We start from the raw sequence: 17,646 nt of genomic DNA, 5'->3' as shown, positions 1-17,646 counted from the left end.
GGCCAGTAATAGGTATATATATTGAAAGTGAATACTACGCAAGATTATTTTGCATTATGTTCACTTATACGCAAAACTTTATTTGGCGACGTCAATAGTGCCCATCCACACACCCGGGAACTGGAGGCTGGGCGGTTGGACAGCAGATGGCTCCGGGAGGCCGGTGCTACTTGCGACGGAAAAATGAGCCCAGGGTGTTCCCGCCGTTACGGGTTGTTTAGGTTTTGTTATGCAAGAGCCTGAGTGAGGGCTGCTTTGTCTAAACGACTGCATTTGCTATTTTCAGGTGACCGCCCCAGACGATTTGTAATGATATGTGACGCATGTTGAACGGCATCAGAGCTGTCCTGATCGGGGCGCAGTGAAGTACGGTTTGCTGAACAGTGATTGCCACTTGGACCGATACTGAAGCCGAAATATTATTGCCGGCTATACTGACGGTGCAGTTGGCTGTATCACCATACTGAGTCACTGACATTTGTACTAAAGTCGCCTATCGTCCCGGACGAAGTGAGTAGCCATACACTGACACAAACCGTGTAATGCTTATTCGCTCTGTCATAAATGCATATTCGTTTGTCTCACAGTGCCAGCTGGCTACCTATCTGAAATTGTCTCTTGCGGACTGATTAAGAAATAATTTTCGTTGTTAAATTGTCAGTTTATTGGGTATGTGCAGTTCACGTGTTGTTGTGGCTGTTCCCCCCAGTGACCTTGGGCGAATCGTAAGCTGCATTGAGTTAATTGTCTTTTGTATGTGTTTTCACAGTTTTCTACGGTCATCACGGTCCACACTGATCGCTGCAAGGTGTCACTACTGAATGATCCCAATACATACTGACCGACTAACACTTTGTAGTAAAAACCGGTGGCCAGATCAGTAGAAAATTCCATTAGGACGATTGGCCACAGTAGATAAGTTTCTGAGGTTTTTCACGGGACAGTATAGACCCTACTGATATGCTCTTTCTTCAAGGAGACTAACAATATTAACTGAGATATCCTGTATTATAGAATGTCCTAATTTCCTACAGTTGACAAACCTCGACAACTTCATGTCATCTGGTCTTACAAGTAGTGCAGCTTTGTTGTTATCTCTCTCACTCTTTTCTGTCGGAGGCTTCCTGTGCCGGAGTCAGAAGATGGACATGTCAGGCAACAAGTCGATGTCAGGCAGGACCATCACTCCAACTGAAGCTGGGAGAGAGTACCAGACCAGCTTGAAAACAAAGGCGTTCAAACGGGAGCTGCAGGACCTGATGAAGCTCGGCTCGCAGCTTGTGCGGCATGATGATACTTCAGTCGAGATACTCCCGGGCATCATGGAAGAAGATGTTGCTAAGTAGATTCACACCTACATTTCTCTGGGACAGGTGGAACAAGATCTTCAGCATCTTCTCTCCCCAGAAGACTTTCAGAGACACACTGAGACACATAAGAAAACCATGGAGACTGTGAACCAGATTAAGACTGCTCTTGAAGAGTACCAGAGCACACTGAAGAAAACAAGTGTCAAACCACTCTCACGCGCTGGTGTGTCAACAAAATCTGGTTCCTCTAAGTCAGTCAAGTCTGGTCTCCAGCTGATGCGCATCCAGGCGGAACACAACAAGGCCGAGATTCAAGCAAAGCTGAAGATGTTGAACAGAAAACAGGATCTGGATAGACAGCGCCAAGAGCTCGAGTGGAAACAGGAATCATTGGAGCTGGAGACTCAGATGGCCGTTCAAGAAATGCAAGAGGAAGTCGTGGAGGAAAGGTTTGAAAGAGAACTGGATGACAGCGCTGCAGAAGACGGCCCACCAAATGAACCACAAGCACAGCAAGCAGTGTTGGAAGAACAGAGGATGCTGTCTCAGGAGGGTAATGAACAGAGACCCTCAAGTGGAGCAAGACCGATGTTAACCTCACCTGGCATGCCTCCCAGTGAGTCGCACGCAGCAGCAGCGACTGGACCTGCTGGAGGTAGCTTGAATGTGGAGGCACCAAGTTTTCAGCCACGCGGCCAGCCTCCCGATCATGACCAACAAGATCAAGACGACAACACAACAAATGTGTTGAAAGGTCTCTCCGAGCTGCTGGTGGAGCAGAGCAAGCGCGCCCGTCTACCAGCTATCGAGCCAGATGTGTTTTCTGGAGAAGAGGAGAGGTACCATCTGTGGATGAACAGCTTTGAAACATACATCGAGAACAGGACAGCCTGCCCGCAGGAGCGTCTACACTTTCTGTCCAGATACACAAGAGGAGAAGCCAGATCGATGATTGAAAGCCTGCTGCACCTGAATACTACAGATGCATACGACAATGCCAAGAAGAAACTCCATGATAGGTACGGTAACACCTTCATAACTGCCAATGCCTTCCGCAAGCGCATCCATGAGTGGCCTGCAGTTCGACCCGGCGACGGGAAAGCATTGAGACAACTAGCTGACTACCTCGAGAGCTGTAAGACAGCATCAAGACATGTGAGTGGACTGGCCTCACTGGACTCAGTGGATGAGAACATAGACCCCTTTAAACATGGACTGTGCACTGGCTTAGCCTAATCGACATTTGAGGCAAAATTTTGCCTCCTATGTAAACAATGAATCTAGCATTACATTCGATTCGGTGCTTTTTGTTGCGCTTTAGATATTTCATAATCACAATAGCTTTAAAAGAAACGCAACTAACTTATTCTAAGGGACATGGCCAACGGAGAGGTCAGGGCGAGGGGGGCGACCCCTGCACTTTAATGATCGGGGATCGACTCCCGCATAAAGTTGCGTTTTCCTCGAAACTTGACGCTTAGTTAAACACCCCACCTTTCAAACGAAAACTATCAAATAATGCTGCGAGTAGTTTATTTTGTATTGTGCAAAAATACACATGCATGCCTTCCTATTTACTTCTCTCAGTAGTTTCCCACCCAACTCTGACCCGAAGTCTGAATGTACCTGAGAACCTGAGATCAGGTACCGGAGAACGTAGGCGTTCAAATGTTCACTCATTTCGATCCAGTCAGCTTTCGGATCTTGTCGGAATCCGAGTTTCTTCGACCAGCGCGTCCCTGTGCTTGCTTTGGCCTCTTTTCGGCGTGTGCTAGGCTGTTCAGGTCCTTGGCATGATTGGAGATGCAAGCGTTGAACAGCGCCCCCGCCATGGTGGGCAAGATGAGTTTGCTGAGTTTGTGACCAGCCGCGCACTCCAGCTGGGAGCCTTTTTTTTCTTCCAAGAGGTTCAGCGATATCTCCTTAAACACTCTCCTGGGGTTTGTGCACCCAAACAAAATGGCGCGGGTTTTAGCCTCAACTCTCAGGGACCTGAAGATGGAGCATATGTCCTCAGTGATTTTGAGACAAGTGGCAGATGGCTGGAGCCGGATGTCCGAGTGCCGCCGGTCGGTTGAGTTCTGTCGAGGCGAACTCGCGGAACGAGCGCTGCCTGGCCTCCACCTCAGCGTCCGCAGCTCTCCGCTTTTTCTCCTTCCAGAGAGCCTGGTTCTCCGGAGACGGGTCCACCTGGACGGCTGTCCTCGCTGCCCGGCGCTCTGCCACGGCTCGCACCAGCTCCTCGTCGAGAGCCCACGGCTGCGGGTCTGCGCGAGCGCCCCGCGGGATGTATTTCCCGCTCGCTCCGCTGATGGCACCGCTGAAGGCCGTGGCGAGCCGCTCCACAGAGTCCTCCCCGGACATGGCACCAGCCGCCACCTCACAGGCAGCGGCAAAGCCAGCCCAGTCGGCCTTGTGGAAGGCCCAGCGCTCTTTCCTGATTCGGCGAGGGCGAGAGCCGGAGATAGCAGCCGTGATGACCTGAGGCAGATGATCGCTGCCTAGGTCTGTTCCGGCTTGCCACGTGCAGCGCCGCGCCAGGTTGCTGTGTGCCAGCGCGACGTCCGGGGTGCTGTGCTGCGCCTCCTCTCCGTAGCCGCTCCTTGTCGATGCGCCGGTGTTGAGGACCTGCCAGTCCTTCTCGCTGACCCAGTCATAGACGCGTCGGCCGACCTCGTCTGGGTTATAACAATGAACATCCCAGGCGGGGTGGTGACCGTTAACGTCTCCCCATGATGATGACGTTGCCCAGGGTCGGGAAGGCCTCCAGTGAGAAGAAGTCCACCCGCTCGTCAGTCGCGGACGTCCTGATGGGCGGGCGGTAGACGTTGTAGATGTCGAGATGGTGTCTGAGTTGGGTGGTTGGTCTTGGTGCGCTCAAGATGACGCGTATGGCGCACCACTCGGTAGTGTCGTCCTGCGGCTGGAGAGGCGACTCCCGGATGGTCTGGAAGTTGAGGCCGTTCCTGACGAGGATAACGACGTCTCCTCCTCGGAACGACCCCTCACCTCGCCTGCCACGGGCCCTCCGCGTTACCGCGGCCGTCTGGTATCCCGGCACTGCCAGCGCTCCGCCCGCCAACTGGGCCTCTTGAAGTGCCACCACGTCCACCTTCATGTCCGACAGCCAGCGGCTGAGCTCTCCGGTCTTGTTGAGGACTCCCTCCGCGTTCCAGCTGACCAACAGCAGGCGGCTTCGGACTTGGCAGTTGTGGCGGTATCTCCGGTTCTTGGCGCGCCGGCTGTTGCCGCCCCGGGGCACCCTCGGGCCACGGTCTCGCAGACCCCCGCCGTCGGGCCTCACGACGGGGGTGTCCGGCCTCACTTCTACGCGGGCCGGGCCACGCCGGTGCCACACGGCGCGCCCGAACCCGCGGAGATGTGTAGATGATGGTGGTCTGGTAGGTGGGTGACGACGGCACCAGGGGGCTGCCAGTCCCCCGACACCACCGGAACGGCTGCGAGACGGCGGGGCCGCAGGGCACCAGCACCACGGCATCCCGCACGTCGGGGGCAGTTCGGACTCCATTTGGTTTGCTTGTGCGGCTTGCGGGCCGCACATGCCTGGGGTCGGCCATGGCTGGCCTTCCCCCCACCGTCCACCGCGGGGAGGCGGAGTCCTCTGGACGGCTTGGAGAAGTTCGTTACGATTACTTTACATATTTTGACGAAATGGTAGTTTCTCACATAAAAAAATATATAGTCAGGCACTTACTTGATGGGAAGCGTATATATGCTTGGAATTGCATCTGGTCTCAAACGCAGATTTTTTCGGTCAGTTCTTCTGGCTGTTAGTGCTTCCTCGCAAAAACTCTCCGTCGAGAAATGCAGCTCACACTCCACTGTAGTCCAGAGATATTGGCTTCAGGGGCTTTAGTACCTCTATCCACTTCTGACGACGGGTTTTCTCCACAGGGAATTTGAAAACAGACTTTTTCTGTTTATAACCAGATCTACACTTAAGAGCAGCACATTTACGTGCCATTTTAAAAATGTATGCCTACTTAAATCTACATATCAGCGAAGTGTTAACAATTAAAACATGAATAAACTTACCAAACCACTTCAAAAACTGACAGATGGACAGCAAGATGGACGGAGATGTCCTTCGATGTGCATAACAACCATGTGATAGATTTTATTTTCCAAAATTTCGCTGCATGTCGCGTCACGTTTGTCGTCTTAAGGGACACTTCCGTTCGGTTGCATATTTTAATCCTGCAGTTGCGATAGAGAACAGAGTCTACAAAAGATCAATTTTATCCAAAAATATTTAATTGTTTATGATTATAGAACTTTCATTCAAAAGATGAAGGCCAGACGAATCTGTAGATAAATTTTCGCGGCCATTCTACCAATTTAAAGTGATTTAAGAAGCTTGTAAAATTTTGCCTCAAATGTCGATTAGGCTAAGCCAGTGCACAGTCCATGTTTAAAGGGGTCTATGATGAGAACAACGTGATCCTCAAAAAACTGCCACGATACATCGTCGACAGGTGGAGACGCGTGGTTGACGTCAGGTTGTACGAGCCACAAGAAGGTTGTTCTCCCGGCTATCCGTCGTTTGCAGAGTTCGCGGACTTCCTCAGCAAGGAAGCAAGAGTGGCGTGCGGCCCGGTATTGGACAGGTCCGACGAAGCTGGTGGAACAAGACGAACGACCAATGCTGGCCAACGCAGGAAGGAGAACGAGCGCACGTTCTTCTCGTCCGTTTCGTCCGATGGGAGGACATCAGCACCACGTCAAGAGTCAGATAATGCACGACAGACAGACAGAACTGCCAGACTCTGCAGGATCTGTTCGGCACTGCATCCTGTAGAATCCTGCCAGACATTCAAGAACATGTCAGTGTCCGAGCGACATGACGCTGTAACACGACTTGGGCTGTGCAGAGGGTGTTTGTGCAGAGGGCACATCTGGAGAGACTGCCGAAGTCGGCGAAGCTGTGACAGATGTGGACGCTCTCATCCGACGTTGCTCCATGACGACGCAAGGGCAGGAACGCGAGGCGCGTCGACAGGACAAAGGATGGCAGCAGCAGTCGGTGACAACAGAAGACAATACAAGTCACACACGAACAGGTGTACTCAGACCCAAGCTACGTCCCTGAAGGTTGCGGTTGAAGGTGAAGGAGCTGAACGCAACGCCTCGTTCGTGCCACCATGCTCTCACACCATGATCGTGCCGGTCATTCTGCGCAACGAGCTGGAACCGTCACAACAGCTGACAGTCTATGCTGTGCTAGATCCTCAATCGGATGCCTGTTTCATTCAAGAATCAACGCTCAGACAGGTCTCTGGACAAGGAGAAGACGTGACTCTTCAGCTCAGCACCATAGCGGGCAAGACCAGAGTTGTGACCAAGAGAGTGACAAACCTGTCAGTTCAGGGACTGAATGCACCGGACCGTATCATGCTACCTGCGACGTATTCTCGTGATGAGATACCGGCAGAAAGGTGGCTGATACCGAAGCGAGAAACAGCTCGAAACTGGAGGCATCTGGCTCATCTGGAGGAAGAACTGCCCCCATACTTCCCTGAAGCTGAAATTGGCCTGCTCATAGGTGTGAACTGCGCACGCGCATTGAAGCCGAAAGAGGTGGTTTCAGTTGACAGTGACGATCCCTGGGCAATGAGAACGGAGCTGGGGTGGACCATCGTGGGTATTACGCACGGGCCCAACATCACTTCGACGTGTCACTGTGCGCGCGTAGGGCCAGATGAAGTGTCGGTATGCCACTTTGCGTTCAAGACGCGTGTGCAGGAAGTGAGCCCGATGCAAGTGGCACGCATGCTGGAAGCGGACTTTCTGGATGAAGGCGCTCACAAGAAGGTCTCTCAGGACGACCGGAAGTTCCAGAAGGTGATGAAGGAACAGTTCCACCAGCGGGAGGATGGTCATGTTGAGGGACCACTGCCTCTGAAGGATCCAGAAGTGACATTTCCAGACAACAGGTACCTGGCCATAAAACGTCTACACAGTCTGAAGAGAAGGTTTGCCCAAGATCCTGGTCTGAAGGACGCCTACGAGAACTCCATGAACGAGTCGCTCGCAGCAGGATACACTGAATGTGTCCCAGACGACGACGACGTCAAAGAGGGAAAGACCTGGTACGTTCCCCATCACGCTGTCGTTCATCCGAGAAAGGACAAGATACGTGTAGTTTATGACTGCAGCGCGGAATATCAAGGTGCTTCATTGAACAACGAGCTGCTCCAGGGCCCGGACTACGTGAACAGTCTGGCAGGAATCCTGGTGAGATTTCGGAAAGAAAGAGTGGCTCTGAGCTGCGACATCAAGGCGATGTTTAACCAGGTTGGTGTCAGCAAGGAGCACAGGAATCTGTTGAGATTTCTGTGGTGGGAACAGGGCGACACGAGTCGAGAGCCAGCTGAGTTCAGGGTCACCACTCATCTGTTTGGTGCGGTGTCATCGCCTGCGTGCGCGATGTACGCGCTGAACATGATAGCAGAAAAGTATGAACCGACACACGGAAGAGAAGCGTCCGAGTTTGTACGTAGAAACTTCTACGTTGATGACGGCGTCACAAGCGTGGAAAGCTCGGATGCTGCTATACGGCTGGCCCGTGACACTGTCCAGCTGTGTGCAGAAGGCGGTTTCACGCTTCACAAGTTTGTGTCGAACGAACCGTCGGTGCTAAAAGCACTATCGCCTGGTGCCACTGGGTGCGACCCATCGGTGGAAGTCGGTCGCCAGCACTCAGGTCAGTTCGAGCAGGCCCTGGGTATCAAGTGGGATACGGTGGAAGACACGCTGAGCTTTCACGCTGTGATTCCGGACAAGCCGATGACGAGAAGAGGGATTTTATCATCAGTTTCTTCGCTGTATGATCCACTGGGTCTCGTCTCCCCAGTGATCTTGGAGGGAAAGAGAATCATCAAGCAGTTGTGCTGCGACGGATACAGCTGGGATGAAGCTGTCCCAGAAGAGACGGTGGCCCATTGGTTGGATTGGAAGAGAGACGTGCTCCTTCTCTCAGAGACACCGATACCAAGATGCTACAAACCTGGCGGCGGCAAGATGAAGCTGTACGAACTGCATCATTTTTCTGACGCCAGTACCGTCGGATACGGGCAGTGCTCCTATCTCCGTATGAAGGACGAACACGACCTGATTGCGACGTGTCTTGTGATGAGCAAGTCAAAGGTGACTCCCAAGCGATCGACTACAATTCCTCGACTGGAGCTGATGGCGGCCGCTCTCTCCGTGAGAGTTGGATGCTTTCTGCAAGAGGAGCTCGACATCACCGGCATCGAGCACTACTACTGGACGGACAGTCAGGTCGTTCTAGGATATATACACAACGAAACCCGGCGATTTCACGTGTTTGTCGCGAACCGCGTGCAGCAGATCCGACAACACACCACTCCCGATCAGTGGAGATATGTACAGTCAGATGAAAACCCAGCAGATCTGGCCTCCCGTGGACTGCAGGCAGCGGCCATCAAGGACTGTGATCTCTGGTGGCGTGGACCGAAGTTTCTTCAAGCAGGAGAACTTCCGAATGAAGCAGCTCACGTTGAACTCCAAGATGACGACCCGGAGGTCAAGAAGAAAACAGTTCTGACTACGCGCTCCAAACAGGTCGAAGGTTTTCCAAACATGTCTGACCGGCTAGTCGTGTTCTCTAGCTGGTTCAGGGCAAGACGAGCGATCGCGATCTGTATCAGATACGGGAGACGTCTGCTGGAGCGAGTGAGACAAAAACGTCAAAGCAGTGACGCTGAACTTGTTCCATCGTTGACAGAATCACCAGTTGGAGCAGAAGAGATGAAGAGAGCTGAGCTCGTCATACTGAAGAGTGTGCAGCAGCAGGTGTTTGGGGACGAAGTTGCGACTCTGACGATACCTCAGCCCTCAACTGAAGTTCGAGTGAAGAAACGGAGTCATCTGTACCGACTGGATCCCTTCGTTGCAGATGACGGACTCCTGCGCGTCGGAGGAAGGCTGAAGAGGAGTGGACAGCCCTTCGACGTGGTACATCCAGTGATCTTGCCAAAGGTTCATCACGTGACTCGTCTTGTCGTTGCAGCCTACCACGAGAGGACGTGTCACTCAGGAAGGGAGCTGACGCTGAGCGAAATCCGGATGTCTGGATACTGGATTGTGAAAGGAAGATCGGCTGTGGGCCGTCACATCAAGAACTGCATCAAGTGCAGGAGGCTGAGAGGAACGCCTTGCAGTCAGAAAATGGCAGATCTTCCCAGCGAGCGTGTAGACGAAGCGGAGCCATTCACCCACTCAGGTGTTGACTGCTTCGGACCGTTCTTCGTCAGAGAACGGCGCAGTGAAGTCAAACGATGGGGGATCCTATTCACATGTCTAAGTTCACGGGCTATTCATCTAGAGACCCTCAACTCAATGACGGCGGATGCTTTTATCAATGCCTACCGCCGATTCACCTGCCGAAGAGGAAAGGTTCGAGCTCTGTATCACGACCGAGGTACGAACTTCATCGGAGGAAGAGGACATCTAGAAGCTGCTTTGTCTGAGATGGACCACGACAACATCCGGCGCACTCTGTTAAAGGACAACTGTGATTGGGTACAGTTCAACCCCATCACACCCAAGGCCAGCCACATGGGAGGTGCGTGGGAGCGGCAGATACGCACCGTCCGCTCTGCGCTGAACAGTCTCCTTCAAGATCTCGGTCAGCAGCTGGATGACGAGCTGCTCAGAACTCTACTGACGGAAGCGGAAGCAGTAGCCAATAGTCGCCCTCTCTCTTGTGTCAGTATGAATGACACTAGTGTAGTTGAGCCGATCACTCCCGACCAGCTGCTCACCTTAAAGTCAAAGGTAGTGCTCCCTCTCCCTGGGAAGTTCTGCCGGCCTGACATCTACGGGAGACAGCGCTGGCGCCGGGTCCAGTACCTCGCCAATCAGTTTTGGCAGCGCTGGCGGAGAGAGTTCCTTCCGTCTCTCCAGGAGCGACGAAAGTGGAATCATCCAGAGCCGAACGTCAGTCAGGACGACATCGTCATTGTCGTCGACGAGGACACTCCACGCAACAGGTGGCCGCTCGCACGAGTGGTCGACGCGCACACAGGTGCCGACGGTCTAGTGAGGAGTGTGCGTGTGCGCATTGGCAACAGTGAATATGACAGACCCGTCCACAAACTGATTCTCCTCGTGAAGAGCGGGGATGGAGATTCCGCGACGGGGAGCCGTTGTGCTGAGTAGCGTGATTTGGTCGGAGCGCGACCGATAAGACCGAGACGCTTGTGAGCGCTGATACCCGGTCTGAACTTTGGTGCATTGTGCTCCGCTGTGCGGATGGCAGTACGACGGCGCCCGTGTTTCATATTGCTATGTCAGAAGTGATATTTCGTTACTTTCTCGCTCGACAGTGTACGGCGTTACGTGGGCTCGCCTGTGGCTACTGACGAACATTCGGTTGTTCGCGCGTCCCGTCGCAATGTGACGTTGCCGCGCGACGGCGGCCCATAACCGCCTCAGTGCGTAAGGAAAATTAGGAGAGCTGTGCCTAATTTTGGGGAGCCATGTTCCCGCCGTTACGGGTTGTTTAGGTTTTGTTATGCAAGAGCCTGAGTGAGGGCTGCTTTGTCTAAACGACTGCATTTGCTATTTTCAGGTGACCGCCCCAGACGATTTGTAATGATATGTGACGCATGTTGAACGGCATCAGAGCTGTCCTGATCGGGGCGCAGTGAAGTACGGTTTGCTGAACAGTGATTGCCACTTGGACCGATACTGAAGCCGAAATATTATTGCCGGCTATACTGACGGTGCAGTTGGCTGTATCACCATACTGAGTCACTGACATTTGTACTAAAGTCGCCTATCGTCCCGGACGAAGTGAGTAGCCATACACTGACACAAACCGTGTAATGCTTATTCGCTCTGTCATAAATGCATATTCGTTTGTCTCACAGTGCCAGCTGGCTACCTATCTGAAATTGTCTCTTGCGGACTGATTAAGAAATAATTTTCGTTGTTAAATTGTCAGTTTATTGGGTATGTGCAGTTCACGTGTTGTTGTGGCTGTTCCCCCCAGTGACCTTGGGCGAATCGTAAGCTGCATTGAGTTAATTGTCTTTTGTATGTGTTTTCACAGTTTTCTACGGTCATCACGGTCCACACTGATCGCTGCAAGGTGTCACTACTGAATGATCCCAATACATACTGACCGACTAACACTTTGTAGTAAAAACCGGTGGCCAGATCACAGGGTATTGTATTTTATTTCGAAAATTTCTACAAAAATTAGCGCAGCTCGATGGCATTTAAAGATGCAAGATCCCTATTGGGGACTGACTTTCCAACTTCCAAGAATTTCTCTCGGATAAAAGAATTTCTCAAGATAACTCGGGGGCTCCTCCACAGTTTTGGATTGGGCAGGGGGTCGGACCAAAAATCCACATCCTTATACACACAGCTGCCATGTGGAAACGAAATTATTGGGGGTCCGGGCCTCGCGAGTTCGCGACCACTCCGGTGGCGGAGCCCCTGCACAGTTCGCCTGGTCCCGTCACGGCCTCTCTCACGTGTCAGGCGGGACAGTCTACCCACTCAGGCTGTACACCCAGAGACATCTAGCGGCCGCGCCGGCAGATTAGGCCTCGCTGGTCCAGTGGGAAAATGTCATCGCGCATGCAGAGATTTAGATGCGAACTACAGGATATTTTTTTAATTAAATGAGAAATTGATTAATGCTATCTTATTTTGCATATAATCTTTTTGTACTTCCTCACATAAACGTAAGTACCAAACGCCCGTGGCTTGGAGGTTGCGCTTGCCGATTGCATATTCAATAACATGTAACGATTGATGAGGATTCAAGGATGTAAAACAAATAAATTGACGCTTTTATGGTGAATTCATAACGTTATGAGCTCTTATGCAGCCTACTTTATTTTAACCTTCGCCCTGGTGGGGGGGGGCCATTTTGGCCCCCCCCTGTGGTTTTTCAGCGATAACTCAGAAACCACTTGAGTTAGCGCCCTGAAACTTTGTATAGCTGTTTATTCAACATTTTTACATCATGTCCTGTTTTGGGGGGTTCGGGTCAGGTCAGGTCAGGTCACAAGGTCACCAAAACTGACACCACCTCTAAAAAAGTTCAAAGCTCTCTCAAAGGCACAGCTTTTATCCGATCGATGTAAAATTTACAGTACTTGAAGATGTCACCCAGCTCTACAAAATGGCTATCTCGGATTTTTTATAAATGTGACCTAAGGTCAGGTCAGGTCATCGCTGCTCCCCATTATAAGTCAATGGGAGAATCGAAAAGTAGTTGTTTTTCAGCTAAATCGGGCGTGATTGATCCTATATTTCGTTATTGAAGTGTCTTGGGTCAGCAAATCACAGCCCATGTGAAACCATTTGCTTGTGACCTCGCTGAGGTCACGCTAGGTCATCTCCCTGGTCACCAGAGGTCACCAGCGGTTTTTCTGCACTTACTTGTTATTGAATAGAGATAGAGACTCCGTTCGACGTTTATCGTGTTTGTCTCGTCAATGCGGATCGAATGATATGCAGCATGACCTATTTCGGTAAGGTCATGACCTTGACCTGAGGTCAAATTTTCAAAATGACCTTTCGAGGTCAAGCTATATATCATTCGACGCGTCTCGACGAGCCAAGCACGATGGTGCATGAATCGTTTCTCTATTTTCTCGTGAATGCATGCTATAGTTAAAAACATTTTCAACAAAATTTGCCAAGTTGACCTTGCATGACCTCTGTAGGCCAAACCGTTGAGCTGAGGTCAAATCTGACAAACCTTGGCGAAAGAGCTTGAAAAGAGCTATCGATTGCTTTTTTCCGCGGCTCTCTAGCTCTTCTAGTTTCCGAGCTACAGCGGAATATGTCCGGCAACACCGAAAACACTGAAATTTGACCTATGATGACCTCTAGCGACCTCAATATTGACCTTAGCGAAAAAATGACCGAAATACTTTCGAACGTACTTGTTATGGGCTTTCGTTTGCTTTTTTCCGCGTCTTCCTAGCCCTCTTCGTTTTCGAGTTAGACGGGGGGGTCATTTTGGCCCCCCCCCACCAGGGCGAAGGTGGCTCAGACCCACACCAGGGCGCGGGTTAACAACTATCTAATAGAAATATGAAATGTCCGTTTGATCATGGTGATTTATATAGCGTTGCGCTAGCACATGTAACCAATCAGATATTGTTATTTGAAAACATGGTGAGACGTCCGAGGTAGGTTACCGATCTCGTGTTCTGCACAGGCTATGTATGATGCCTAACTGCGCCGGCTAGATTATGAATTGTCATAAGTTTTCACGTTCATCATATTGAGGCTAATCAGCAGCGGTCTCGACGTGACCTGGCTGTCAGCCTCTGTCCGGCTGCTATAGAATATGACGGTATTTATTTTCGCCTGCCCGGGAGTGAAGCAGTCGTCGGCTTTGGTACCGCACATGTGCGCTGGGGGATGGGGTGGGGTCAGGTGCACCGCCGGGGGAGGGGCGGGGGCAGTACAGCCGCTGCCGCCAGGGGCCGCCGCGGGCGGAGACACCGCCAGTCTCGGAGCGCGGGCCGCGATCGAACGGACTCGGGCGGTCGCAGCGCACCGCGCCTCCTGCCGACGGGCGCCGCAGCCGCAGGCGAGTGTCCCGCCGCGGTACCTGCGCCACCAGCGGACAGTGAGACTGAGGGACACCACGACCAGCTCGAGACGCGACCTGTGAGACGTGACGTGACCCCGGGCGGCCGTGGCACCGACGTGACGTGTCGCTGCGCAGCGCCGCCGGCGCAGCTCGGGCCGGCTCCGGTTCAATACTGCCCCGCGCAGGCGGCTCCAGCGGCGACCGCACAGCGGCATCCATACACTCACACTCACACACATACACACACACACCTACACTGTGACACCCCCGGCCACCCTCCGCACGCAGTCCGCCACACCCGCGCGCACACGCCCTCTGAGGACGGGCGGGAGGGCGGGAGGAGTGCTCGGCCGCCACTCCGTGTCAGTGACTGAGGTGCAGTGATCGCTGCGGCACCGCGCGCCGCCCGCCGGGCCCCGTCCATCTCTCCGCGCCAGCCGCCCGTCGGCCATGCGGGGGGCCGTGTGCCGCACTGCGACCTTCTCCGGAGCGGCCACTCGAGATGCCCGCGCGTGACCGTAAACGGAGGCTGGATACAGGTGAGTGGTGACGGCAGCGAGCCGCCACAAAACTGGCCGACAGGTCTCCAGAAACTGCCTTCCTCTCCCAGTTTTCAGCCTATTTATACCTTTTTCTATCCGTTTCTGGAATAAGAAGTGAAATCTTTGCAAGCGTCTCGGTTGACTTTCTTTACGCAATAGCCTGATGGGTCGCAGGATTTATTTGTATATTACATCTCATGATTAAATTGAAAATATGTGCAAGTGCACGCAATTTGCCTTTGTTCTTTATAAAATGTCACAAACTATATCTTGTCGCATCGACCATCGACGCTTCCGTAAATGAAAACTGCCTTTTCGGTCGTGTAACATTCCTGACATGGTCAGTGGTACATTCAAGTCTGCAACTTCATTTCAACATTTACAGCTGTTTGTAAATTTACGGGCAGGTTCAACGAACCCGAGATCACTCAGACCATTAATTTGTGGTTGCTGCTCACTATACGAGACTTGTTCATGTTTTATAGGCTGAAATAAAACTACTTAAAGTCGGGTCATATTCAGCAAGGGAATATATATAGTGCACATCACATATGTTGCTGAATATATACCGAGTGGCCCAGAAAAAACGTTCCCAACTTTGAATCAATATTTCTCAGAAAGTGATAAAGATGCAACACTGAAACTTCCAATAGTCAATGCGGCATATATTTTCAGTGAATGGTATGATTTTTATGTTATTCGGTCAATTACTTTTTAACCCTAGAACGCCTAGGGGGGGGGGTTGTATCAACCCCCCCCTGAGGTTTTTCGGAAATAGTGCAAAAACGGCGGCGCGCAGCGCCGCCAAATTTTGGGTACCTTATGGGGCAAACCTTGCGCATCTTTTGATAAAAAAAAATTTGACCGGGTCATGTCAGGTCACGGAGTTATGACGTCACAAAGGGAACAGCCTCCGGCCGGATTTTCACAAACTGAGTGCCAACGCCCGAGGTTTCCTGCCGGTGGTACGGACATCGGTTGATGGATCGTGATGAAACTTCCCATGCATGTTGGGGCAAGTATTGGCTATCATATGGTATAAGAAACTTGACCGGGTCAGGTCAGGTCACGGAGCTATGACGTCACAAGAGGAACAGCGTCCGGTACTATTTTTGAAAAGCGCCCGAACCACTATTTTGCTAATTCTTGTCACCTCAATGGGAATATGCAGCAATATTAGCTTCTATAAGGAGCAAATGGACATCCCAAATCCAAAAATACAATCAGATTTCAAAAATTTAAATTTTGATTTTTCGAATTTCTGCCGCCGACTGTGACCTTGCCGACTTCCGGCGCTCCCAACGCGCCATTTTTAGAGCTAGGGAAACGAAATACATACCAAACGATAGAGAATTGATCAAGGAACACGATAGTGAAGGTTTCAAGTCGATATCTCCCACCGTTTTGCCGCAATCGCCACGAAAAATTTGAAAAAGTCTATTTTTCCGAAAATTTGACCTTTGACCGGTCAAAAGTAGGTCAAATGTTGACCTAGGACCAAAAAATATACCACCAATCACCAATCGCGAGATCTCGTTGAGAGCAATCCGTTGGTTTTTTCCGCTAAGCTCTACGACCTTCCGTTTCGAAACGCCAGGGGGGGGGGGGTCGTAACAACCCCCCCCCCCCCCTGGTCGTTCGTGTTATGAGAAATGGCCTGGTCGTGCGAGGGTTAAACGGTTCGTGTTTCTAACATGCCATGTAAAAATTACTTTTTTGCTCAGATGTTTACTAAAAAATGTGAGTGAACGGGCCACTTCCATCTCGGCACCACGGCCTGCAGCCATGACTGCTACTGGCAACTAGACTCATTGATGGCTCAGGCCTCAGGGTGATACATTATGTCTAGCTTTTTTCTTTATTCGGTCGATTTACTGTTTGATCTTCTTGAAGGGAGGGCGATGAGCAGTAACCCATGCACCGTGCCACTCCTTCTGCTCGAAACAGGACTTAGCGTTGAAACGAATGGCATCCATATAACACCATTTTGGCTCATTATTTGAATATTTGGCACATAAGTGGGATAAAAAAAATATTTAAAATAACAACATACGTGCTGGTTTCATTCACGTGTTCTATTTTTCTATCTCTTTCTAACGTAGTAGGTACGTCTAAGCCCATCATCACTTCCGTTCAACATCGGCAAAAAAAGCAAAAACATCTTACTTGATTCAACATAAGATTGCTGGCTTGAAAATGATGGTACAGTGTTACAATTTGGCATGCCAATGCGCAAAGAAGTGATGCAAACTTGATGAAAATTTTGGCTCGTTATTTGCACTCCAATTTGAGATATAGGCCTCCAAAGTTGGGAACGTTTTTTTTTTGGGCCACCCGGTATGTGTTTGCTTGGCTTCAAGTGAGACTGATAACGGAGTGTTCATTTTGGGACTAAACATGCTTTTATTTTCGTGACAGCCAACACCCTTTCAGCCCAGGTTTTCTGCCAGTCAGGAGCGAAACGTTAGGGGATCGTGTTACGGCAGGCAAAAGATTCGTTTGATAGGATTTATCTATTGTCGCCTCTTTGATGTACGTAATAACTGAAAAATACACATAAATAACAATCAGTCCATAAAAACGATAATTGATACAAATATGACGCTCATTCATATAAAGCATAGATTATCACAGCCAAAATTATGAGAAATAAAGCAAATAAATGGTTAAATCAGTAACGTAACAAGTCAGTAACATATTGGCAAATCATTTGGATAATAACATAATCATAAATATCATCTATTCTGTCACCTACTCTCTCCTTCCTTTGGCATAGCCCACGTGTCAGATATCTCAGCGCCGAATCACTGGCCACGACGCGCAGTGCGCCACGCAAACAAATCAAGGGCCGCGTTCGCCGCGCTATTCCTGGGGAAACCCGCAAGCAAATTGTAATGCGGGAACAGATCGTGTCATCCCTCCCACCCCTGCTGCCGTTCCCATTATTGGATAATATCCTGGTCCGGCTACAGCTTGCTTGATCTCATTCGGATTGTCGATGGATTTATGGTTTATCGAATTCATGCATATACATTGCGCAGAGCTAAATGATGGAACAGTGATGGCCGTTGTTCATTTAGCCGGGCGACGAACTTATTGGTAGAATAGCGATATGTTTGTTGCTCATAAAGACATAACATAAAGACACAAGGACATTCTAAGAAAAGCCACTAAGCAGATC

The 17,646-nt window shown here is 50.9% G+C and overlaps 2 protein-coding genes and 1 long non-coding RNA gene across 14 annotated transcripts in view; all 3 read left to right on the top strand.

The window, feature by feature from the left end:
* Window positions 1–201: 201 nt before the first annotated feature.
* On the top strand, window positions 202–849 carry LOC122366830. The gene is made up of 2 exons (XR_006253954.1): window positions 202–510; window positions 770–849. It is a non-coding gene; the product is annotated as an uncharacterized LOC122366830 (long non-coding RNA).
* Window positions 850–8,863: 8,014 nt separating this feature from the next.
* On the top strand, window positions 8,864–11,489 carry LOC122366827. Its single transcript, XM_043339444.1, has 2 exons — window positions 8,864–11,150; window positions 11,410–11,489. The coding sequence occupies exon 1, from the start codon at window positions 8,934–8,936 to the stop codon at window positions 10,512–10,514; it is 1,581 nt and encodes a 526-aa protein (XP_043195379.1). The 5' UTR covers window positions 8,864–8,933; the 3' UTR covers window positions 10,515–11,150; window positions 11,410–11,489.
* Window positions 11,490–13,836: 2,347 nt separating this feature from the next.
* The window catches only part of LOC122366826 (voltage-dependent calcium channel type A subunit alpha-1-like), a 78,193-nt gene continuing 74,383 nt past the window's right edge, over window positions 13,837–17,646 (top strand). For 4 of the 12 annotated variants that reach the window (XM_043339437.1, XM_043339438.1, XM_043339440.1 and 1 more), the window contains exon 1: window positions 14,234–14,462. The gene's annotated coding sequence lies outside the window, so the exon portion shown is untranslated. Of the gene's footprint in view, window positions 14,463–17,646 lie in introns of all 12 variants that reach the window. The other 8 variants (XM_043339436.1, XM_043339430.1, XM_043339431.1 and 5 more) reach the window with 5 other exon arrangements.

Source organism: Amphibalanus amphitrite, unplaced genomic scaffold (genome assembly GCF_019059575.1).
Source record: "Amphibalanus amphitrite isolate SeventyFive unplaced genomic scaffold, NRLGWU_Aamphi_draft 000833F_arrow, whole genome shotgun sequence".
Lineage (NCBI taxonomy): Eukaryota > Metazoa > Arthropoda > Thecostraca > Balanomorpha > Balanidae > Amphibalanus > Amphibalanus amphitrite.
Note: the sequence above shows the minus strand (reverse complement) of the source record. Positions and strands in the feature narration are given on the sequence as shown.